Source organism: Bos indicus x Bos taurus, chromosome 25, assembly GCF_003369695.1.
Source record: "Bos indicus x Bos taurus breed Angus x Brahman F1 hybrid chromosome 25, Bos_hybrid_MaternalHap_v2.0, whole genome shotgun sequence".
Classification (NCBI taxonomy): Eukaryota; Metazoa; Chordata; class Mammalia; order Artiodactyla; family Bovidae; genus Bos; species Bos indicus x Bos taurus.
Genome location: NC_040100.1, coordinates 5,294,181 through 5,318,551, shown reverse-complemented (window position 1 = coordinate 5,318,551; position 24,371 = coordinate 5,294,181). Strand labels below are relative to the sequence as shown.

The following is a 24,371-nucleotide window of genomic DNA, read 5'->3' as shown; positions in this document are numbered from 1 at the left end:
CATCCAGGGATAAAATGTTTGCAAAGGATATGTCTGATAAAGGACTGTTAATCCAAAATAATAACTTTTTTTTTTTAATTGAGGTATAGTTGACTTATAATAGTAGTTTCAGGTGTACACATGATGCTTAAAACTCAACAGTAAGAAAACAGCCCACCCACTCAGTTAAGAAATAGGCAGATGACCTGAACAGACGTCTCACCAGAGAAGATACACAGATGGCCAAAAGCATATGAAACGGTGCTCCATACCATACGTCATCAGGGCAGTGCAAAGTGAAACAACGATGAGATTCTGCTGCACACCTATTAGAAGGGCCAGAATCCAAAATACTGACAACATCGAACGCCGGCGAGAATGTGGAGAAATAGGAACTCCCGCTCACTGCTGGTGGGAGCGCAAAATGGGGCAGTCCCTTTGGGGTACAGTTTGGCAGTTCTTTTCAACACTAAACATATCTCTGCCACATAATCCAGGAGTTGTGCTCTTTGGTATTTAACCAAAGGGGATGAAAACAGTCCACAACAAAAAATGATGAAAAAAAAGGATTTTCGAGACAGGACAAGGAAATCTTTAAACGTGAAATTCTCTTTGCCTGTTTGAGCCCCTTGCCCTCTCCCCTTTGGTGAGCATGGCGCATTTGCATTACATATTAACTAGATCCCCCTAGAAGATACAGGAATGCCTCCTTGCCAGAATAAAAGGCAATTTCCCCCTGGCGCCAGCAAGGTAACTCCTTAGGAAATAACATTCCTTCCCCTGTAACATTCCTTCCCTGTAAGGGGCCACAGGAACCCACTGCTGGCCTTGTGGGACAAGGACACTATCAATATGTTACTCCCCAAAACTTGCGTAACTGTGCCTTGACCTCTAAAAGGTGGAACGGGCCTTATAGCTTTCTGAAAGACTGTCTCCTGGGGTTATAATCCTCAGGTTGGCTCAAAATTGTCCATTTCTTGTGTTGATTAATTCTTTTGTTGGTAGATGTTTATTTGAAGTTTTATTCATAATTGCCAAAACTTGAGAAAGCAGCTCTAGTCCATCCAGACAGTGGAATATTATTCAGTACTAAAAGGAAATGAAAACCACTACAATATTGTAAAGTAATTAGCCTCCAATGAAAATAAATAAGTTAATTTAAAAAAATAAAAGGAAATGAATTGCCAAGTCATGAAAAGACAAGGAGGAGCCTTAACTGCATATTACTAAGTGAAGGAAGTCAATCTGAATAGGCACATACTGTGTAATTCCAACCATATGACATTCTGAAAAAGACCAAACTATGGAGGTTGTTTAAAGATCAGTGATTGTCAGGAATTTGAAGGAAAGGATGAATAAGCAAAACAACTTTCGGGGCGGTGAGACGACTCTGTGTGATACTGTGTTCGTGGATACGTCAGGCCCTGCAGGATGCACGGCACTGGCAGTGAGCCGTCAGGCCAGCTGTGGACGTGCCGCGCTGCTGAGGCGTCGTGTGGCTGCCCTGACTGTCACAAAGACGGCACTCTGGTGAGGGATCCTGATGGTTGGGAAGGCTGTGCCCGTGGTCAGGGAGAAAGGGAAGGCTCCCTACTTCCCACTTAATTATGCTGTGAACCTAAAACTGCACTAAAAAATAAAGTCTGCTTTGAAACTACAATTCAGGGCGGTATATGTCAAAGGCAGGAAGCCCTTTAGAAGTTCAGAGAAAGGAGAAATCGCTGTTGGCCTAACAGGGAAAAAGTTAAGATTTGAGCTGTAACTGAAAGAATGAGTAGAACTGCAATGACTGAACGGTGTTTCCACGTGTGCAACCTTGGCTGAGTTTCTCCTCAGACCCTTAGGTTCTTCCTGGGGTTTGTGGAAGAGGTTGCATAGGTGAAGTGCTTGGGACAGAGTTGAGCAGGAGATAAGTAGAGCTCTCAACAGATACCGACCGAATACCTACTCTATGGGTTTAAAAAAATTTTTTTTATTGAAGTATAGTTGATTTACAGTGTTTCAGGTATATAGCAGAGTGATTCAGATTCTTTTACATTTAGGTTATTATAAGATACTGACTATATAGTTCTCCATATATGTAGTGCTGCTGCTGCTGAGTCGCTTCAGTCGTGTCTGACTCTGTGTGACCCCGTAGACGGCAGCCCACCAGGCTCCCCCGTCCCTGGGATTCTCTAGGCAAGAACGCTGGAGTGGGCTGCCACTATTTATCTGTTATTTATCTGTACTATTTATCTGTTAACCCCAAATGCCAAATTAATCCCTCTCCCCGCTTTCCCTTTTGGAAACCATAAGTTTGTTTTCTACGTCTGTGAGTCTGTTTCTGTTTTATAAGTAAGTTCGTTTGTATCACTTTTTAAGATTCCACGTGTAAGTGATATCATATGATATTTGTCTGACTTCATTTAGTACGTTAATCTCTAGATTCATCATCCCTGTTGCTGCAGATGGCCTTATTTTTTATGGCTGAGTACTATTTCATTGTGCCTATATGTGTGTGTGTGTGTGTGTGTGTGTGTATAGGTATATATATAGGTACATTATATAAGTATATATAATATACAAAGGGCTTCTCTGGTGGCTCAGACAGTAAAGAATCTGTCCGCAATGCGGGAGACCTGGGTTTGATCCCTAGGTTGGGAAGATCCCCTGGGGAAGGGCATGGCAGCCCACTCCAGTAATCTTACCCGGAGAATCCTATGCACAGAGGAGTCTGGTGGGCTCCAGTCCATGGGTAGCAGAGTCGGACACGACTGAGTGACTAACACGTACACACACACACACACACACACACACCACATCTTTATCCATTGATCTGTTGTGGACATTTAGGTTGCTTCCATGTCTTGGCTATTGTAAATCATGCACAATTGTTGGACTCACACTATAGCTCAAAAAAAAAAGAGACCACATGCTTAACTATCACAGAAAGAGGTCAGCATGCAACAGGAAGAAAGGCCCAGTGGTAAAAATTGCTATGTTGTGGTCTGGGAACGGTTAAGTAAACCACACTTGGGTGATAAAGCTGGTTAAGTAGATCAAGAGAAATTTTATTTTGTGTTTTGAACTCCAAAGGGAGCAGTCTGTAGGCAGTGGAGATCCTTGAGGTATTATCAAAAAGGATTTTGATAATGTTTTAAGAATAATTTGAGTTTAAATCAACATAGGAAGCAGGGATTTCAGTTGTGACTCTTCCAATAATTTTGAAATCATTGTAGCAGTCTTTAGCTGGTGTGTTTAATGGGCAGGTCATTTGTCCATCTAAAATGGACTTGATCAACATTATAAAAGTAAACAAGTTTTTTTCTTTCCTTAGTTTAATATCATGACATTCCAACTTTGCTTCAGATGATTTAACTAATTTGTAAATAAATCATCAGTCTTAAACAGAGTCTTTTTGACACTGGTCTGGGGAAATGAACCCTATAGTCTTTCCTATAGAGATAAACTCCTTTCATCTTGTACTTTTTCATTTATCTACTCAATGGGGTTCTCTCTCTCTTTCTGTTCAGTAACACCTTTATTGAGGTAGAATTCACATATTATAAAATCCACTCATTTTTAGTGTACCATTCAGTGGTTTTTAGTATGTTCACAGAGCTATATAACCACCACCACAATTGCAGTATCACCTCCAAAATAAACCCTGTACCCCTTAGCTGTCATCCCTGCGTCCCCTCATTTCAACCTCCTTTGTAACCATTAATCTACTGAAAAAGAGAGCTGAAAACAATTCCTTTTAAAATAGCATCAAAAACAGAAAAATGAATATTTGAAAACCATAAAACATTGAAAGAAACTGAAGGCCTGAGTAAATGGAAAGACATCTATGCTTACGAACTGGAGGCATCTGCATGTGTAGCAGTTCAGTTCAGTCGCTCAGTCGTGTCCGGCTCTGCGACCCCATGGACTGCAGCACGCCAGGCTTCCCCGTAGCAAAGAGCCAATCAATGTCTCAGGAGGCTTTATTTGGGGAATTTACAGAGTTTGATCTTCAGATTCATATGGAAATGCAAGAGATCTAGAATAACCAAAACAATCTTAAAAAAACAAGAACAAAATTGGAGATTCACACTTCGCAATTTCAAAACTTACTATTAATACCAAGCCATGGTAGTTATTACAGACTGTCAAGGATAGAAGTGTATAAGGATAGAAGTATATAGATCAATGGAACAGAACTGAGAGTCAAGAATAAATCCTCATGTCTTCATTCAGTTGGTTTTCAGCAGTGATGTCGAGACAACTAGAAGGGGGAAAGAGAGGTCTTTCTGTCTCATGGTGCTGGTACAGATAAAAATACTCGGAGGCGAGGATGCAGAGAAATTGGAACTTTTACACATTGCTGTGGAAATGTAAAACTGGGCAGCCAGTTTGGAAGACAATTTGGCAGTTCCTCAAAATGTTAAACATAGACTTACCATATGATCCAGTAATTCCACTCCTAGGTGGGTACCTAAGAGAACTGAAAACATGTTTCTACGTAAAACCTTGTTACATGAATATTCATGCATCATGCACAGTAGCCCAGATGTGGGAACAACTGAAATGTCTATTTTCTGGTGAGTGGATTAAATGAAGTATGATATATTCATATAACTGAGTATTATTTGACAACAAAAAGGAATAAAGTATTGACACTTGCTACAGAGTGAACAAACCTTGAAATCATTATGCTAAATGAAAGAAAGCAGTCATAAAAGGCCGCATACTGCATGACCTGTACATGAAGTGTCCACTGTAGGCGAGCATCAATACAAATACAAACAGAGACAGAAAGTAGATTAGTGGTTGCCAGAGGCTAGGACAGGGGCGAAGGGGTGTCTAACCACTAATGGTTCAAGGCTTCTTTGGGAGATTATGAAAATGTTGTGAAATTAAATGGTGGTGATGGTTGTACAACTCTGAATATATTAAAAACCACTGAAATGTATTCATACTTTAAAAGCATGAGTTTTATGGTTTGTCAATTACATCTCAGCAAGTTGTTATATTTTAAAATGTATGCTTAATGAGATACCACTGCTTTACAATTTTTTTTTTCATTTTCTAGTTAGAAGTAGGATCTAGCAGAGTTAGTTCCCTTTTTTTTTAAGTCATATTTGTTTGCTTTTACAAAAATATGTGTTTCTCTAGAGTATTCTGGCTTCCTTATGTTTATGTCAACTTGTCACTGTAATTATACCTTTTGGAAACAGTATCAGGATGCGTGCAGTAGAGAGCTTGGGCTCTGGAGTCGGTCAGACACAAGGGAGAAAGAAATCTACAGGTTCCATGGGCTTGGGCAAGGGATTGAATCTCACCTCGTCTTGGCCTCCTTATTTGTTGTGTTAAATAAGATATAATCTGTAAAGTGCTATTGATAGTGTTTGGCACAGAGTAAGCTCAATAAATATTAGCGATTGTTACTGTTAGTTTACAGTTAATCATTATTCGATCTCCCTCTCAATGTATCTGCTCTTACTCACACGAACTTATGTATGTGAGTATTTTTGTTAATTACATGCCTAAGGGTGGAATGGCTGGGCCACGATTTTTTTTTTAATTTAAAATGATCTTGTGAATTCCATATTGGCCACACAGACTGAAAAATTTTAATATGGTGACAAATAGTTTCATTCCTAACACTCAGTTGTCTTAATGAAGGAGCATAATCCAGTGAGCTCTGTGCATTTCATTCACAGATAAATCAAGTTCTTATCTCCATCACTGACTTGCCAAGGTCATCTTGAGCAAGTTGTTCAATATCCTTTTCTTCTATTTTTCTTGACTAAATTGAGCATAATAATTTCATTCCAACTAATGCTGTGATGTGAATAGTGATTAGCTCCACAATTATAGACGATTTTATGATAAAACTATGCCAAATAATACCTTCACTTCAGTGCTATAGAAAGTATTACTATAAAATGATATATAGGAAAGAAACGTTACGGGACTTTATTTGAAAAGATTGTGCGCTGTGGCTTTAGCCGTTTGTGGGGATATTTGCTAAAACTTTGGTCTTCCCGTGCAGTTTTCTATTGACTTTTCTACGCATCAAATTAATAAAGCCTCATATGTCAACTCAGTAACTGAAAGAAAACACAGACAGAACTTTCTCTGGCTATTACTACTTTTTCCTTGTCTATTTGTTTTAGGTCTGGACTGATTATGAGGTTGTAGGAGAGCTTGCTTAATTCTAGCTTTCTTCCCACAACATTCCTTCATTTCCCTTTTACCCTCAGCAGTTATGGCCTTGTTTAAAATGACTTGGCCCGCAGAGCAGTTTGCTTTTATCTTCATAGTTCTTCAGGAGTCAACTGGGTGGGGATGTTTGGTCTCACGGGAAGTTCTCCTCCTTGTTAACTCTGGATTATCTCCTGTCAATGGAGTTCATTCACTTTCCTTCTAAGGTGACAATCAAATATAATTTACTTAATGACAAGCTTTTGGGGGTTAAAATTCATTTCCTTCCTGACAAAGTTGAGTTTTATTTTACATCATATAACCTTAGGAAAATAGTCTAAACTTAGGAAGTCAATTTTAAGCAACCGTTTAAAAGGAAAAAAAAAAAAACTACCTGACTTGCCTTAAAAGTCAAACCCTCAGGCCTGAGAAGCACCCCAGGACAGGCACCTTTCTGGGTTGGTTTTGTTCAGTTCTTCATGGCATTCTGCGCTTGGAACAGGACTTGGCCTCGGGCGGGTCATCAGTGGGTGCTTGTTAAATGGATAAACAGATGCACTGCTCAGAGCAGCAGCCTTTACCTGGCTTTTGTTGGTCAAAACATGAGAGTAACTGTTTCATGGGATTGTGGTGTTGGATAAACCTGGCCAGGCTTGTCAGACACTTAGGGTAGTGCCTTACACCTCATAAGCATCCGATACATTTTAGCTGCTGTTATTAGGTCTGTGAAAGGGAATTAGATAGTATTTGGAACTTTTCACAAAACAATGACAAAGTTTCCAAACCTCCCACTGTGATTCCATTGATAGATTTCATCGAGTGTTTTTGGCAGAGGCACTGGTCAGATGGTTGCCGAGGAGACAGTCTGCTTTCCAGGGTGGTTTTTGGAAGCATCAGTAGCAAACTGCTCCTTAGTTCCTGGTTATAAAATCACTAGGAGCTTTTTAGGAGATGAGATTCTAGACATTGGGGCTGAAGTTTTGGAGTTTTATTTTTTTAAGTTTTGGAGTTTAGTAAATGTCACCATGTTATGGCTCTTGACTAAGGCCGCTTGAAAACAGAAAGAAACATGTAGGGAGACAACATTGATCCCAATAATTAATTGATCGATGAGGTGATTAATTTTGGAGTATAACTTTAATTATTTAGATAAAACATTCTCTAATGAAAACGTAAATTTTCCTCAGCTCTTCGCAAGGGAAAATGCTTCTACCTAGAAAATTCCCCTGATTCTTCTTGCTGTCTTAGTCCCAGTCGAACAAGGTTGAAAAACATCTCATTTACTTTATTTAAGACAGAAATATGATCTGGAGATAGAAATTATTCTAAGTGACAGAGACCTTTAATGAACTAATTTTCTTATCTTCCAAGGCAAAGGTGCATAGGCCTGTAATACTTGAGGGAGAAGAAAAGTCAAACCAACCATAGCTTTGGAAATTGCTTCCTGTGAGGCCTGTCTCTCTCCTCCACCCAGGAAGTCATCCTCCTGTAGGTTCTGTGGGAAAATCCAGGTGTCAAAGAAAGCAACGTTTTAAGATTAAAATGTAAAAATGTCTTAAAAATTTAAATTTTAAAAAATTGAAAAATGCTCCTCAGTTATAGATTTTCTTTGAATGTAATGGCTTCATTGGTCTATGGAAATCATCCCTTAAGCTGTAAAAAAAATAACTGTTCATGAAGGAGGGCTTTGTGCAAATATAGTGAAAGTCACTTAGATGTGTCCGACTCTTTGTGACCCTATGGACTATACAGTCCATGGAATTTTCCAGGCCAGAATACCGGAGTGGGTTGCCATTCCCTTCTCCAGGGGATCATCCCAACCCAGGGATTGAACCCAGGTCTCCCGCATTGCAGGCGGATTCTTTACCAGCTGAGCCACCAGGGAAGCCCAAGAGACAATCGGGGTTACTCTTCCAGTGTTCCGTGTTGTGCTTAGGTACTTAGTCGTGTCCGACTCTGTGGGACCCCGTGGGCTGTAGCCTGCCATGCTCCTCTGCCCATGGGGATTCTCTCGGCCAGAATACTGGAGTGGGTAGCCTGTCCTTTCTCCAGGGGAGCTTCCCAACCCAGGAATCGAACTGGGGTCTCCTGCGTTGCAGGTGGATTCTTTACAGCCTGAGCCCCCAGAGAAGCCCAAACATAATAAAAAGTCCCAAATGCCCTCTGGACTTTTTGTTGTTGTTTAGTTGCTAAATCATGTCTGACTCTTGTGTGACCCCTGGACTTTGTTACTTGTTTTTTTAACACGAACTATGTTTCTCCCTCACTGTCATCCAACCTCTGGCTTGGAACTGCAGGCAAACACTTTTATCCATAGTGCCAACCAGACGAGACTAATGAAACCTTAAGAAAGAGCATCAACTCCTTCTGAAGAACATGATCTTTCAGAGAGTGGGTGAATCACAAATAGTATTTTGGGGACCCTACGCGTCCGTCAGGGAGCTGGTAGAGAAGCTTGACTTACTAATTGAATGTTAGCAAAACACGTCTTTCCCGTGTAGTTTCAGAAGCTAAGTGAACATTATGTAGTTTGTTCTTTCTTTACCCCCCAAATTAGGAAACCGTGGCATATGATTAGGAAATTACTGGATTTAGACCTGATTTGTCCTCAGTAGAGGGCACCTCAGAGTTGAAGAGAACATGTGGTAATATACTCTGAAAAAAATCAGCTGCTTTTTCTTCAAAGAGTAATTGTATCTTTTGTTCATTGTTGTAGTTCCAAAATCTTACTTAAAATTGGTACATATCTTTACAATGAGTGGTAGATCCAGACAGAGTGGGATTTTAAGTGCAATAAGTTATCTCTTATCTCATAGAGTGGACAAACAGAATTCTACCACAGGATCACAAAATTTTTCTACTAGGAGAGATCAAATGCCATTAACTAAACTAGATTAATAGTGACCGTAAATGATCTTTGCACAAAATCGAGGCAAAATTCTCTTTGTGCTGACGATATTGAAACCCTCGCTACTTTTTGAGGTAACCAAATTCCACTGGAATGAGCCTTAAATGAAAACATTGCTGGTCTTCCATGCTCGCAATGCTGGGGCCTGGGTTCAATCCCTGGTCAGCGAACAAGACCCTGCATGCCACAGCTAAGGACTGGCACAGCCAAGGAAATACATACATAATTTTTTTTAAATTACTTGTCTTGTGCAGAAGAACAAGGATTAATCTTTTTGTTACCAGAATTCTTCTAGTCAGAAGCAATCCAGCATCAGCACCTTGGAAAAACAAGGAAGTGGAAAGAAACAGTACATCACAGGCTCATGGGAAGAGCAGTGAAGAAGATGGTAGGTTGAGAATTATTATAAGACAAGTTATCACTTACCTATACCCAAATCACTATTAGAAAGTGCACCGAAAACCCATAAAAGAACAGATATCTTGATGATTTTTTTTAAAAGTACAATGAAAGGCACTCTCCCATTCATCATGATAACAAAACCCAAGACACATAAGAGTAACCCCTATTAGAAATGTGGAAAACTTTTGTGAGTAGATGAAAATGTTACTTAAAGGCATTTAAAGAAGAATTTAATAACTGGATATATATGCTGCTCTCAAGAATGGGAATACTTAATATTGTAAAGCAGTAAATTCCCCTCAAATTTATTTATGAATTTGTTGAAAACTTGCTCAAAGAAATTCTGAAGTTAAATGGGAAAAAAGGAAGTATGTGAGACCAGCCAGGAAAATGCTATTAAAAAACAAAGGATAACAATGAGATTTTGGAGGCATGCATTTCCTATTTACACATTTGCAAGTTTTCATTTTTTGTAAGTACTTAGTCCTTACTTTTAAATTAGAGAAACAAGAAATGAAGCACTAACCAGAGCTGTAATAAATTATGGTCCAGCCACAAAAAAGACTGAAGAGTTTGTGTGTGTGTGTGTGTGTGTCTGTGTGTGTATGTATCTCCGTTGAAAGGAAGGGTGTAAAGATTATACTGAAGAGGAAATGTAACTGTATGCCAATAAATCGGTAACTTAAGTGAAATAGACAAATTTCTAGAAAGACACCAACTACCAAGGCCGATTTGAGAAGTGAAAAATGTGACTAGACTTGTGAAGAGATTATGGATTAGGGACTGGAAACACTTTCTACAAAGAAAAGCCCTGGCCTGGCTGGCTCACAGCACACATGAAAAGGTTCCGTTATGCGCCATGACCAGGTGGCCTTCAGCTCAGAATGCAGGGTTGGTTTCACGCTGGAAGTCAATTCATGTAAAGCAGCATTATCAATAGGTGCAGGACAGATAGCAATCGGCCATCCCAGTAGGCACAGGAAAAGACGCAGACCGAGAGAACAGACCTGTGGGCACAGTGGGAAGGAGAGGGTGGGCCGCCTGGAGAGAGTGGCATGGAGACATACACGTTACCGTGTGTAAAACAGATGGCCAGTGGGGATTTGATGTGTGACTCAGGGAGCTCAGCCTAGAGGGGTGGGAGGGAGGTTCACCAGGGAGGGGACATATGTGTACCTGTGGCTGAATCATGTTGATGTATGGCAGAAACTAATACAATACTGTAAAGCAATTATCCTTCAATTAAAAAAGTAAAAAAAAAAATGTTAAGAAGCCAGTCATGAAATACCACATATTCTATGATTCCATTTATGTGAACTGTCCATTCTAGGCACATCCAGAGACATAAAGTAGATTAGTGGTGGCCGTGACTGGTGGGGTTTGCGGTTAATAATGAGTGACTGCTAATAGGTGCAGGATTTCTTTTATGCGATGATGAAAATGTTCTAAATTGATGTGCTGATGGTTATACAGCTCAGTGAGTATATTAAAAACCAATAAATTATACACTTCGCTTGGATGAACTGTATAGGAATTTTGTCTTGATAAAGTTGTTATATAAAATATTCTAAAAGTTTGCAGAACAGTATATTATGGATTTCCTGGAGTTGAAACAGTCGCTAAACCTACGACCTGTACATTGCCTTAGCAGTGATCTTGTGTGCTCAGTCACTCCAGTTGCGTCCGACTCTTTGCGACCCTGTGGACTGTAGCCTGACAGGTTCCTCTGTATGTTTTTGTCAAATAAGGTCACAGTGATACACTGTATTCTTAAAAATTGGGATGCTATGTATGCATAACACACTGGTGTATTTTCCCTTCATGTCATAGTTTAATCACGTAATGGATCTGGTGGCAAAATGTCTTACCAGCTGTACACGTAACTGTTGTTGTTGTTCCTTTGCTCAGCCGTGTCGACTCTTTGTGACCCCGAGGACTGCAGCACACCAGGCCTCCCTGTCCATCACCAATTCCCGGAGCTTGCTCAAACTCATGTGCATTGAGGCAGTGATGCCATCCAACCATCTCATCCTCTGTCGTCCCCTTCTTCTCTTGCCCTCAATCTTTCCCAGCATCAGGGTCTTTTCTAATGAGTTGGCTCTACGCATCAGGTGGCCAAAGTATTGGAGTTTCAACTTCAGCATCAGTCCCTCCAATGAATATTCAGGACTGATTTCCTTTAGGATTGACTGGTTTGATCTCCTTGCTGCCCAAGGGACTCTCAGGAGTCTTTTCCAGCACCACAGCTCAAAAGCATCAATTCTTTGGCTCTCTGCCTTCTTTATAGTCCAGCTCTCACATCCATACATGACTACTGGAAAAACCACAGCTTTGACTAGACAAAGCTACTTTGTCGGCAAAGTAATGTCTCTGCTTTTTAATATGCTGTCTGGGTTAGTCATAGCTTTTCCTCCAAGGAGCAAGTGTCTTTTAATTTCGTGGCTGCAGTCACCGTCTGCAGTGATTTTGGAGCCCAGAAAAATAAAGTCTGACACTGTTTCCACTGTTTCCCCATCTATTTCCCATGAAGTGATGGGACCGGATGCCATGATCTTTGTTTTTTGAATGTTGAGTTTTAAGCCAACTTTTTCACTTTCCTCTTTGACCTTCATCAAGAGGTTCTTTAGTCCTTCTTCACTTTCTGCCATAAGGGTGGTATCATCTGCATATCTGAGGTTATTGAGATTTCTCCTGGCAGTCTTGATTCTGGCTTGTGCTTCATCCAGCCCGGCATTTCGCATGATGTACTCTGCGTATAAGTTAAGTAAGCAGGGTGACAGTATGTATTATCACATATCAAGGAGTACCTTGATGTACTCCTTCCCAATTTGGAACTAGTCTGTTGTTCCCTGTCAGGTTCTAACTGTTGCTTCTTGATCTGCATACAGGTTTCTCAGGAGGCAGGTAAGGTGGTATAATATATTGTGTATTTTCCCTTCATATAATAGCTTTAATCATGGAATGGATCTAGTGACAAAATTTCTTACCCACCTCATTAATAAAATTGTAACAATGGCATTTATTGCGTTCTTTCTATATACCAACATTGTGCCACATTCTTAGCATGCATTTTATCATTTGTTTTTCACATTTGATGATGGCCCCGTATTTTCTGTCACTCTCCTGTTCTGTTCTCCAACATACCAGAGCTTACGTTCATAAAATTGTGTTATTTAGTCAAATATCAAAGATGCATGGCTCCTCTTAGGAGCAGGTGCTCTGAAGAGACAGACTGTAGGTCTTCATTTCAGCTGGTGTTAATGTGATCCTGGCAGTTTCAAGAACACATTGATAAATTCACCCATGTATGTTTAAGAAAAATTTTTAAGTTTAAACCATTTTGCATTTGTTACAGTTGATTTCTAACTGAAGGAGAAAACATTTCCTAGTTACTGTCAGTTTTTTGTTTAATGTAACACTTAATTTGAAATACAATCAATGGCAAAGATAATTTTGAGGTTCCCTCCCCCCGCCCCACTGCAAATATAGGCTAGCGCCTCAGCCAGTTTGGGCCTCTAGCAAAATCCCATCGGCTGGCGGCTTACACAGCAAACATTTATTTCCCATAGGAGGCTGGAAAAGCCTAAGATGAGGAGGGGGGAGATTTGGTTCTGGGCGAAGGCCCTCTTGCTGGCTTGTAGACGGCCACCTCGTGCATCTTCACATGGAGAGCCGAGTGAGGGCATGTGCTGTGGGCCCTTCTTTATAGAGGCACGGACCCCCCATCATGCCAGCCCCACCCCCGTGACCTCGGCTAACCCCAAGCACTTCCCAAGGGCACCACCTGTAGATACCTTCACATCAGGGCCTGGACCTTCAACATATGGATTTTGGGTGGGGTTCAGTTCTGTCCATAGCGACTAACTATGGTGAAAATCTTGTCCATAAATGCTAACCCTTGCCTTTTCTGTTTGTTTGTTTTTAGTATTATGTGCCAAGAACCTTGCAAAGAAAGACTTCTTCAGTAAGTAAACACCCATTTTTGCTCTCTTACACTATTAATATTCTTCACATATTTCTGAAATTTAAAACTTTTTCAAAAAACACTGGGTGTATTCTCCTAAAAGAAAAGACTAGAAACCCACGGTTTGACAAACTTCATTTCCCAGTTGACTACGTCACAGAGGCTGCTTAGCTCCCAGGCACAAAATTTATAACTCAAGCAGGAAAAGCTCTCTCTCGTTCCCTATTCTGGCCACACCCCATTTTCTCTGCCTTTCCATCCATTAATGTATCGCTTTCTGCTGAAGTGTTCTCAAATACAGATGAGACATTTTTCTATAAAGCGTCTGAGTTTCAGTAAAACTAATAGTCAAATTTGATAAATTCAATCACACTTGAAAAGTCTTGTAATGAAAGGAATTGTAAAAATAAAAATAATAAATGGAGAGTCATTTTCTTATGAAAGGAATCGCTTAAGGAGCTCACCTACTATAAAGTAGGTGCCCGCAGCAGGAAAATTTTCACACTCTTTCTGATCCTCACCAGAATGCTTCTTGGTTCCTAAGTGGTAGTATTCACACTCTCAGGTGAAGAAACTGAGAGGTTCATGGGCTTTATTCAAGGAGCTAAGAAGGTGCAGAGGGATGGATCCCATCCAGGTCTGTCTCTCAGACCCGGCCACCTCTTTGATCTTATAAACCTGTCTGATTCACACTCCAGCATTTAAGAACCTACCTAATGAAAATGTGGTGAATGCTGCATCCAGAGATAAAATAGACAAAGACCAGCAAACACAATGTCTAGGTGTTATTTTTTAGAAAGTACAAATACATTTATTTGTAGACACTGTTTCCTCCATTCAACTGGTAGTGATCTCCAGAAATGGAAATCCGAATTTAAGCCTGTTTTCAGAGTTTCATTTCTAGTGTCTAAAAAACTGAGGAGGTGTCATTCTGGGTGGGTTTTCTTAGAAAGCTTAATGGAAATAACTTACTTTGCTGATCGAAACTAACCTTAAATTTGAGAATGAAATATACCAGGATAGTTAGGTGATCTTGAAGCGCCCTTTACCTGCGGGACCATGTTCTGTGTTGCACTGGTAGATCTGTCATCTCATCCAGTGTGGCTGTCCCCTCTCCTCCAGGGCTCCCTGACCCTTTTGCAAAGATTGTTGTGGACGGATCTGGGCAGTGCCACTCAACGGACACGGTGAAGAATACACTGGACCCAAAGTGGAACCAGCACTACGATCTGTGAGTCGGATGCCCCACAAGGCACTCGGGAATGAGGGAGAGTAGGTGTCTAGCTTGTAAGAGAAGCATTTGTTTAAAAAAGGGATTACCAACTTCTTTCTGGTAACAAACATGGATGGCCAAAGACACAGTGCCTACTTTTAGAATTCATATACTTGGAAGTTCTTGCATTTGACGTTTTCATACATTTTTTTTATGGTTTGCTTCTGTAACTGTGATCTTCAAACATTGAGTCTCCTGGCCCTCCCTAACAGGAAAAAGGGGCTATGGTTCAGGTCCTCTATATGCTACTGTTTTTTGAGCAAAACCATGAGCATAGTTGTAAAACGCATTATTTGAAATGTATTATTATACATATTTATTATGTTGTTTTTGTTGTTCATTCACCAAGTCATGTCTGACTCTTTGGCGACTCCATGGATGTAGCCTGCCAGGCTCCTCTGTCCATGGGATTTCCTAGGCAACAATACTGGAGTGGGTTTCCTTCTCCACATATTATACAAATATCTTATACACACACACATATATATATGCTGATTTTAAAAATTTTGCTTAGATAGTAAAGAACTGCCTGCAATGCGGGAGACCCAGGTTTGATCCCTGCGTCAGGAACATTCTCTGGAGAAGGGAATGGCTACCCACTCCAGTATTCTTGCCTGAAGAATTCCATGGGCAGAGGAGTATGGCTGACTACAGTCCATGGGGTCACAAAAAGTCGGACACAACTGAGCAACTAACACACACACATTTTTTGCAAGAGCAAATAAAGTTTGGTATGAGTGAATGTATATGAGCCCACACACCATCCGACAACTTCTTATATCCATGTGGGAATTGCCCTTTGAAAACCACTATTTCATATTCACCTCTGTTTTCACATCCTTGCTAGGAAATTTTGTCAGGTAACGCTGAGTGAGTACTGCTTTCTTTTACTACCACACCACAGATCGTGCTGGTTTGAGGGGGTTTTTAGTAGCTGGATCCTGAGGCCCATTTTCAATTACACTGTGGCTCTGGAGGTGGTCTGGAAAGCGGTTGTCAGTCCAAGTCCTGGAAGCCCCCTCATGGCTGACCTGCCCTGAGAAGAAGGGGGTCTCCTGTCCGAGCTCTGCTCTTTCGTGTGCTTTGGGTGGATGGAGGGTTTGTAAGGAGTCCTTTGTTGCAGACTGGTTATTCTCTACAAAGCCTAATTGGTGGGAGCTTATGAATCCTGCCATTATCTTTGAAACTATTAAAATCTAGTAAATCCCTGTTATAAGATTATCATCAGCATGTAGTTATCTCCATGTGCTTCTCACATAATCAGCTGTAGCCCTTTTGCCACCCATTGAAGTTAGTGACAGATATTCATCGAGTGCCTGTACTTGTGGATCTAGAGCCAACATTATTTTCAGAGAATTCTTCTGGACTAACAAGTCTGTCAAATAGAATCTCGATGGGCCATTGTAATATAGAAATGCAATTAAAGATGAATTTGCACTTTGGTTTCAGATATGTTGGAAAAACGGATTCTATAACCATCAGCGTGTGGAACCACAAGAAGATTCACAAGAAGCAGGGAGCCGGCTTCCTGGGGTGTGTGCGGCTGCTGTCCAACGCCATCAGCAGATTAAAAGATACTGGCTGTAAGAACCCGACGCTTTTCTGCCTCTCAATGCACCGAGGAAGGCTTACGAGCCATCATTCTGTTTATTACCATTTTTGAATACAGAATTCCTGCCCTCCTCCCTAGTTAACATTCCCCAGGTTAAGTTTTGAATTGTTTGTTTGCAGACCAGCGTTTGGATCTGTGCAAACTAAACCCCTCAGATACTGATGCAGTTCGTGGCCAAATAGTGGGTAAGAACTTTCTCATCTCTAAAGAGATAACTTTTACAGAACTTAACATCCAGCTCTTCATCACTGAGAAAACACACAAAGCCACTGACCCATGGTGACGTACGTGAAGGACAAGCCACATTTGGGGGCCATCTCTCCAGTACTAAGAAGTTTCATCTTGTGTGGTTTTTGTTACTTTATCTGGTTCCCTTCATTTAGTCGTTCAAGGTGGAGTTAAAGTGACTGAGGTACACAGAGATGTAGGGTTGTAATTTTGGATGTAATTTGAGTCCTCACACTTGTCCCGTTACCCAAGCACAGATGGTAAACACAGTGGCCACGCGTGCATGAGCTGAGACAGCTCCACGGGAAGGCCATTACGCATGTAGATGGCAGTGGGGTTTCTGAAGACTTCCGTGTCCTATGGTTTTACAGAAGATTGACTTAAAATGAAGAAATGAAACATGCTAATGTTACGAAGTGTTGACTAGACATATTCTGCTGGAAGTTAATTTGTCGGTTAAGCAGTTCCTCCTGTTATCCCACCCCATTCTTATTAGCATTTCAGAGTAACTCAGATATTGACCCTGCATTGCAGGGAATCCAAAAAAACCCCATAGTATTTCAGTAGCACACAGAATGACTTATGACCCCAAATCTTTTAGGTCTTGTCTTGTGTAGAACTTGTTGTTCAGTTGCTGAGTTGTGTCTGACTCTTTGCGATGTCAAGGACTACAGCACGCCAGGCTTCCTTGTCCTTCACTATCTTCCAGAGTTTGCTCAAACTCATGTCCATTAGGTCGGTGATGCCATCCAACCATCTCATCCTCTGTTGCCCCCTTCTCCTCTTGTCCTCAATCTTTCCCAGCATCAGAGTCTTTTCCAGTGAGTCGGCTATGTAGATCTGACCCAGGATAAATGAACAGTGAGAATCCATCCTGCAAACTCTCCTGATGACAGAGTTCTCACTCACTGCCTGTTTGTGATGTCTTCTCTTCTTTGTGGAGAGACATGCGGGGCAAAACCAGTACCTGGAAGCAACTTCATCCGTGTCTTTGTTGGTTGTACTGGGGATGGAGAGTAGATACACAGATGCGTCTAGACTGTGCGCATAGACAGTGCTCTCTGTGTCCTCATCCAGCATAAGTCAGAATCTTTAAAAAACAAGATAACTTGGAAAAAGTGAACATTGTGTTATTTTTATGGAGAGCGTGGCACACACAGCACCTCCTCCTGTTCCATGTTCACAAGGAGGGGTCCGAGTGGTGTGCAGTGGTGTGGAGCCACTGCGTGAAATGTCTCATACTTGAAAGCACAGGCATGTGTCATGTGAGTGCAGAGACAGACACCTCACTTTAAAAATAATATCGTGTATAAATTATACATTTGTAGTGGCTCACTATATTGCAGTTGTATAAAATATCCCTGGATTTTAATGCAAGATGTCCTTTTCTTTTCAGTCAGTTTACAGACACGAGACAGGATCGGCACTGGCGGCTCTGTGGTGGACTGCAGAGGCCTGCTGGAGAGCGAAGGGTGCGTACCCCCAGGCTGCTGGCGCTCGTGCTGCGGGAGAGCACCCCGCACACCTTTTCACTGCGTTGAATATCTGAGGTGCAGGGAGGGACTTGGGGATACAACTACGATCCAGTTTCCTTGTCTGTAAAGGAAGCTGTCAAGACTAGTAGGGTCATGCCCCAAAGACTCAGGGTCCAGTTTACAGAGGTTCCCACTGGCCTGAGAGCGTTGGTCAAGAATGATAACTGCAACACATCAAACCAGTCCGTGGAGTTCATGACGATACAGAAAGAAAGAAGTTATAAAAAACCAAACCCCCCAAACCATCAAGAGCTCTCGTTGGTCACTATCATGATTTTTCGATCCCCAATGAATTAACTCTTAATGCCATTAATAGTTGTTGACACCATCAGGAAAGAGAACCTGACGTGAACATAGATCTTGGAGGTTCCAGGGATGGGAATGGGCTGCCCAGCCCCAGGGGACTATAACAAATCCCATCCAGAAGTGGGGCTCCCTGTAGAGTGTAGCAGACCTAAGCCAGTGTCCAGCAAATACACTGCAAGGAGAATAAGGGAATAAAAAGGAAGGAAGAGAACCCATAAATTTAATCAACAGGATTTAAGAGGCCCACCTACTAGATGCTGTGTATGGATCTTTTTGGATCCTGATTAATGCGATAGTGGACTGGCGAAATTTGAATACTGACTGGCATTATGATGACCCATTTTGGGGATCATGCTAATGGTAAAAGGCCCATCTTTCAGAGATATGTGCCGAAATATCTAAGGATGAGATGGTAAAATGTGGGGATTGTTTTCTGAATAATCCAGTGGAGCGGGGAGAGCTGGCCGCGTGGCCAGGGATGGTGTCGGAGGTGGGTGAGGAGTCCAGGGCGTTCACCGAGCTGGTCCCTCCCTTTGTGTTTCTCGGGAATTTTCCAGCGTAAAACGTTTTTCAAAAGTACTTGCTTAAAAGGGAAAATAGCCTTTAAGGTAAATTGTCTTCCCAGTTGTTTAGGGGATGAGGATTTATGTTAAAAGTCACTTTTAAAGTCATTGCAATATTTGATGTAACCAGGAGTTCTATTATAAAATGACAAGGCAAATGGAATGTTTGATTCCAAGTCAAGAAAATTGAAATCTCCTTTTCTGAACTTCTTATAGTTCAAGGTTGGTGTTTTCCGACCATTCAGCTATCCCCAAGTTTGAAATCCTACCTTGGCCTCAGTGGCACTTAACATGTGGCTTCCTTAGGCCATTGATTCCTTGTGAACAAGTTTGGCTTCCCAGTGAAAAAGGACAGGACGAATTTGATGAAACTAAGTCCGGGGGACATTCTGTATTGTCTAAGAGAAGCAGAATAGACGGGTGTGAGAGCGTGGCGTGAACTGGGGTGCGTCCCTGTCTTTGGCGGGTGTTGTCACGTGAGCTGTATCCTCCCCCTTCCAGAACCGTGTATGAAGACTCCGGGCCTGGAAGGCCCCTCAGCTGCTTCATGGAGGAGCCAGCCCCGTACACGGATGGCCCCGGGGCCGCTGCTGGCGGGGGCAACTGCAGGTTTGTGGAATCCCCGAGTCAAGACCAAAGACTTCAGGCCCAGCGACTGCGAAACCCTGAGGTGCGAGGGTCGCTCCAGACGCCACAGAACCGACCTCATGGCCACCAGTCCCCGGAGCTGCCCGAAGGCTACGGTGAGGGCGCGCACCCGCCATTCCAAGTGCGGTTGGCCACGTGTCCCTCTCCGGTTTCCGACCTTTTCTGGTAACGCGTACCTGCCAGAGCCGCTGATGTTTGCAGAGCTCTGCCCCACGGAGGTTGTGTCAGTGTGATGGTGGACAAATCCTGCTCCTCCTTAATGTATCCGCCCTTGCTCCAAGCTTCTAGGACAGCAATTGTGTGAAGAATGTAGGCAAACAAATGTCAAAGAGAGCCAAGAGGAGCAGGGCGGGGGTCTGGATGAGGCTCTTTGCAGCGCCCTGGGATTTGAACGTGGGAAGGACGGCCTTGGGTAGGAGTGATAAGATGTACTACTATCAGGAAACGTAAAACAGAATCTTTTGACAACCACAGAGGAAGCGCCTAAATGAAGGAGGACTCACGTAGATCCATGTTGGAGGATCCACATAGATGGGGCAGATGAGACCGGAAGTATGAGTTGTTGCAGGGGACAGGGGTGGAGGCAGGATGAGTCCCAAGGTGGCAGGTCGAGGGGTGTGGCCGCCTCTCCAGGTGGGAACAGGAGAAGTAAGATCTGTCCACATGCTGACCCCAGCAAGCCAAGCCCGAGTTCACTCCTGCCCTTCACACCCTCTCTCGGTCCTTTGAGAGACTGTGGGAAGGAAGTGGGGCCTCCGAGCTCACAGGCCTGACCCCTTGGACCGAGTGTCACTGACCATGTCCCCACTGTGTCGTGCAGAGCAGAGAACCACGGTACAGGGCCAGGTGTACTTCCTGCACACGCAGACAGGAGTCAGCACGTGGCACGACCCCAGGATACCCAGGTAGGTTTCCTGAGTGGCTCACCGGCAAGGCTGCGTTCCAGCAGTGCCTGGACCCCCTGGCTGTGGGTGATACAGCCCTTAGGGTATGGAGATGTAGGCTTAGAGGGTGGGCTGTCTGAGGTCCTGACTCAGACTCTCGGGACGGGGGCGGGGTGGGGGCTGTAGTCCCAGCTCTGCTCCCCCCTCCCCCAGCTGGTCAGCAGCTGCTGTGGCACAATTGGGTCCTTTAGACTAAAGTTTAGAGAGCGATCCTGGGTCTTGAAATCAGGTTCCATAACTGGAAAAGACCCTCACCCTTAGATGAAATCAAATGCACTTCCTCAAAAAACCTTCAAGATGTGGTTGCTCTCATTTTAAACTAAAAGTATTGCTGAATAAAATGATCTGATATCTGACCTGATGCTTTAAATAATTGGAGTGGGGGAGTGAATGGGGAGCCCTGGAAGCAGGTTGGTGATGGGCTGGTAATGGTTGAAGCTGGTTATTCACTATGGTCTCTCTTTTTTTATATGCTTAAAATTCTCCGTAATAAAAAGTGAAACAGGAAACACAAAGGCTCTGTCACCCTTTCTCTCTTCTACTTTACCATCCCTATTGCCTCAGTCCCTGGGGGACCACTCCTGGGGGAGATGGAGCTTTTCTATACGAATTCCTTCTACAAGGCCATACATCTGAGCCCAGGTCAGAGAGATCCCTGCCCCTCCCCTACCTGTAATGGAGTTAAGTTTCTTTTTTCTCTTTGTTCTGCTTTTTTTTTTTTTCTTAGAAAATTTTTTTTGGTTTCAGAATAGCATTACTACTTAATAACATTTTAGTAATGCTCATTTCCTTTTTATTCATAATTTGTTTCATCTGAGAACAAGCTTCTTGCCTTTGATTTTCCAAATCTATGTTGAACTTACAATTCAGTGTCTATAATTAGAATGGAAGTATTACCTGCAAATGAATGAACTATCTCCTTGGTACTCTCGGGAAGGAAGGTCAGGCTTTTGTGCTCATTAGAAAAGCATCTTGGTCAGTAATGCTTGCTCCCAGGTGACTGTGGATTGGGTTGAAATAATTAATCACGAGGTTAGACTTAGAGCTACTTGCTTATTAACAAAAGTGACTCAAAACTGAGACGGCCTCATCCTGGCGCAGCTCTCTAAAATGGAAAGATTTCCAGTGCATGTTCCTATACTCGTCTGCTGGAGAAAACGTGTTTTCTGGGAGCTTTCCCACGGAGAGACCCTTCTGACCTTGAGCATCTCGTTAACTTGTGAACCCAGAGAGGCCTTCTGGCAGCATTCAGGTCCCCCCCACTATTGGGCTGGCCAAAAGCTCGATCGAGGTTCTGCATTGCATCTCCTGGATGCAATGTTTCGGTCCTCTTTGGTGGGAGGAATGGTCTCCCAGGCAGACCGTGCCCTGTCACGACCGCAGGCTCTGAGCGTTGCCGTTTTATCCTGGGGTTTTGCTGCCGCCTGCACCAGAGGCTGGGCCTCGGCGGGTGTTTGGTGTAAGCAGCACCTTGGTTGGCCTGCGTAGCCCCTGGATAAGGGGGCGCCCCTGCTTTTCTCACTGAAGTTTTGGTCTCAGGCCTCCACGCTCAGATGGACAAACCGCTGTGTGTCTTCCTTTCTGGTAGAGACCTTAACAGCGTGAACTGCGATGAACTTGGACCACTGCCGCCCGGTTGGGAAGTCCGCAGCACGGTTTCCGGGAGGATATATTTTGTAGATCATAATAACCGAACAACCCAGTTTACAGACCCACGGTTACACCACATCATGACGTAAGACTCTTACCGGCTCTTTGCTGGCCTCTTTACCGTTACAGTGCCATGTTTTCTACCGATATTTCCCTTCATCTGTCGACTGCATTGTTGGTTAGCAGAGAATAAGCGTGAGCAAAATATGATAATTACTGAGTGGACAGTCATGTGTTTTAAACTCTCAAGCCAGCTGGGTGCAGTCCTGAAGGCCTGTGTCACAGCCAGCCTGTAACTGAGTTGCAGCCTAAATCAAACCCCCAAACTGGCGCAGCTTCATTCTCGGAGCTTCCACACGCATATCTGATAAGACGGGTGGTCTCAGAGTGGGAAGCAGCAGAGTGAGGTTTTCCTTGGGGTCTGCTCACCACTGCAGGGAAGGGCTGGTCCAGAGCGCCATTTGGCTTCCCAGACTGTCATTCCCGGGGCACTTGGGTCTGGGGATAACCTTGGATCCCACACTCCACGTCCCAGGATAAGGGATTTGTGTCCTCAGACATGAGAGCCCGGGGGTGCTTGTCACTGAGAGCTGACCTAAGTCAGCAAAACTGGAGCAGAGCAGGTAGCTGGTCCTGGGCCTCCTCTGTCCCTGGACTTGCGCCTCCAGTGAGGAGATGGAGGCCCCCGGGTGAGAGGAGGAGGAGCGGCACCCGCCACATTCCCTCGTTTGCCTTGTGCGCGTCACCGCCTCCACTGCCGTCTGCTTTCAGTGTTCCGGTCACCTCCGTGTGATTCTCGGCCCCGAGGCCCCGCTGAGCGCGCGTCGGCACTAGTTGCCGATGAGTGCTAGAAGTTTCTGTGTTTATCATGGCAGTGATGATGTATGAGAGGCGGAGATGGGGGTCTCCTCTGTTATATCCTGGACACCTGTTGGGTTGGCCAGGAAGTTCATTTGGGGTTTCCGGTAACATCTGATGAAAAGGCTGTTCTGAGGGTGGCCACCCCGGTTTTCACGAATCTGCATACAGAGTTGTGTCACCGGGGAAGCACTCTTGACCGGAAGTGGGTGTCCTGACCTCTCTTCTTGGTCCCTTGGTATGTGTTGGGGGGACACTGCTGGCTGTTGCCCTTGGGGTGACCTCAGCGCTTCTGTTCTCCTCAAGTCACCAGTGCCAACTGAAGGAGCCCAGCCAGCCACCACCGCCACCCAGCGAGGGCTCCGTGGAGGACGAGGAGCTGCCCGCCCAGAGGTACGAGAGAGATCTGGTCCAGAAACTGAAGGTCCTCAGACACGAGCTCTCCTTGCAGCAGCCCCAGGCTGGCCACTGCCGCATCGAGGTGTCCAGAGAGGAGATATTTGAGGTATGGGGTTCGGGGCAGCTGGCCGTCTGGTGGACTCTTTCCCCCCTCAGTGGACAGTGAGTTCTGCTTCCTCTCTGGTGTGTTGGGGGTGAAATGTAGGGGTTTATCAGGGCTGAAGCCCCAGGCAAGAGAGGGATCAGTATTTCCTCCTGTGGTCTAGGTTTAAAAATCGATGACTTCTGAGTGAAGATCTAGCGATCTGTACAGAACCAGTACAAAGTGGTACTGTAAATCCCGCACCTGCGTTGTACGGATGGTATTTCCTGCCGTTGGCATGGCATCCTCAGAACCAAGCATCCCCGTGCGGGGCCTGGCCCACCACCTCCCTGTATGGCACTGTCTCCCTGGAGGAGCCAGTGGCCTCCCTCTCCCTACTGGCTCTGGGTGGCGTGCTGCCCTCTGTCCAGCTGCCCTGTGGCATCGGGCTCCCCAAATAGGGGACCTCTGGCAGGCAGGGCCCTTTTCTCGGGACCACCATCGTTGGTAGAGTCTCAGCCATGTATGGGTCTCTGCGGAAGCCTTGCTGAGGCGCAGGCTCTCCCAGCCCACAGCAGCCGGGGGGCCGCTCAGCGCCTTCCCCAAAGTGCCCGGGGCCGCACAACTGGAGCCGCTCAAATGCCCGGTTTTGCCCACTGAGCGTCTTAAACGGCTGTCAGAACGGGGAAGCTGAATTGTGGACACGCTGCTGCCAGATCTTTTCAACATCCTCTCGCCTCTTGGGGATGGTCGCTTTTGAATCCCGTTAAATTTAAAGCAAGAAAACGTTCTTAAGTGCCTTTTCACTGAAAATACCCACAGACACTGAGCTGGTTCCACTCCAGAGGCTGA

At 43.9% G+C, this 24,371-nt stretch overlaps 1 protein-coding gene across 3 annotated transcripts in view; it reads left to right on the top strand.

The window, feature by feature from the left end:
- SMURF1 (SMAD specific E3 ubiquitin protein ligase 1) overlaps positions 1-24,371 on the top strand; it is a 91,732-nt gene that overhangs the window by 52,783 nt on the left and 14,578 nt on the right. For 2 of the 3 annotated variants that reach the window (XM_027526462.1, XM_027526461.1), the window contains exons 2-10: positions 13,383-13,421; positions 14,544-14,652; positions 16,144-16,277; positions 16,426-16,491; positions 17,931-18,006; positions 19,440-19,681; positions 20,407-20,491; positions 22,119-22,265; positions 23,345-23,543. In XM_027526462.1, coding sequence (XP_027382263.1) covers positions 13,383-13,421; positions 14,544-14,652; positions 16,144-16,277; positions 16,426-16,491; positions 17,931-18,006; positions 19,440-19,681; positions 20,407-20,491; positions 22,119-22,265; positions 23,345-23,543 — 1,097 coding nt within the window. Of the gene's footprint in view, positions 1-13,382; positions 13,422-14,543; positions 14,653-16,143; positions 16,278-16,425; positions 16,492-17,930; positions 18,007-19,439; positions 19,682-20,406; positions 20,492-21,094; positions 21,173-22,118; positions 22,266-23,344; positions 23,544-24,371 lie in introns of all 3 variants that reach the window. The other variant, XM_027526463.1, reaches the window with a different exon arrangement.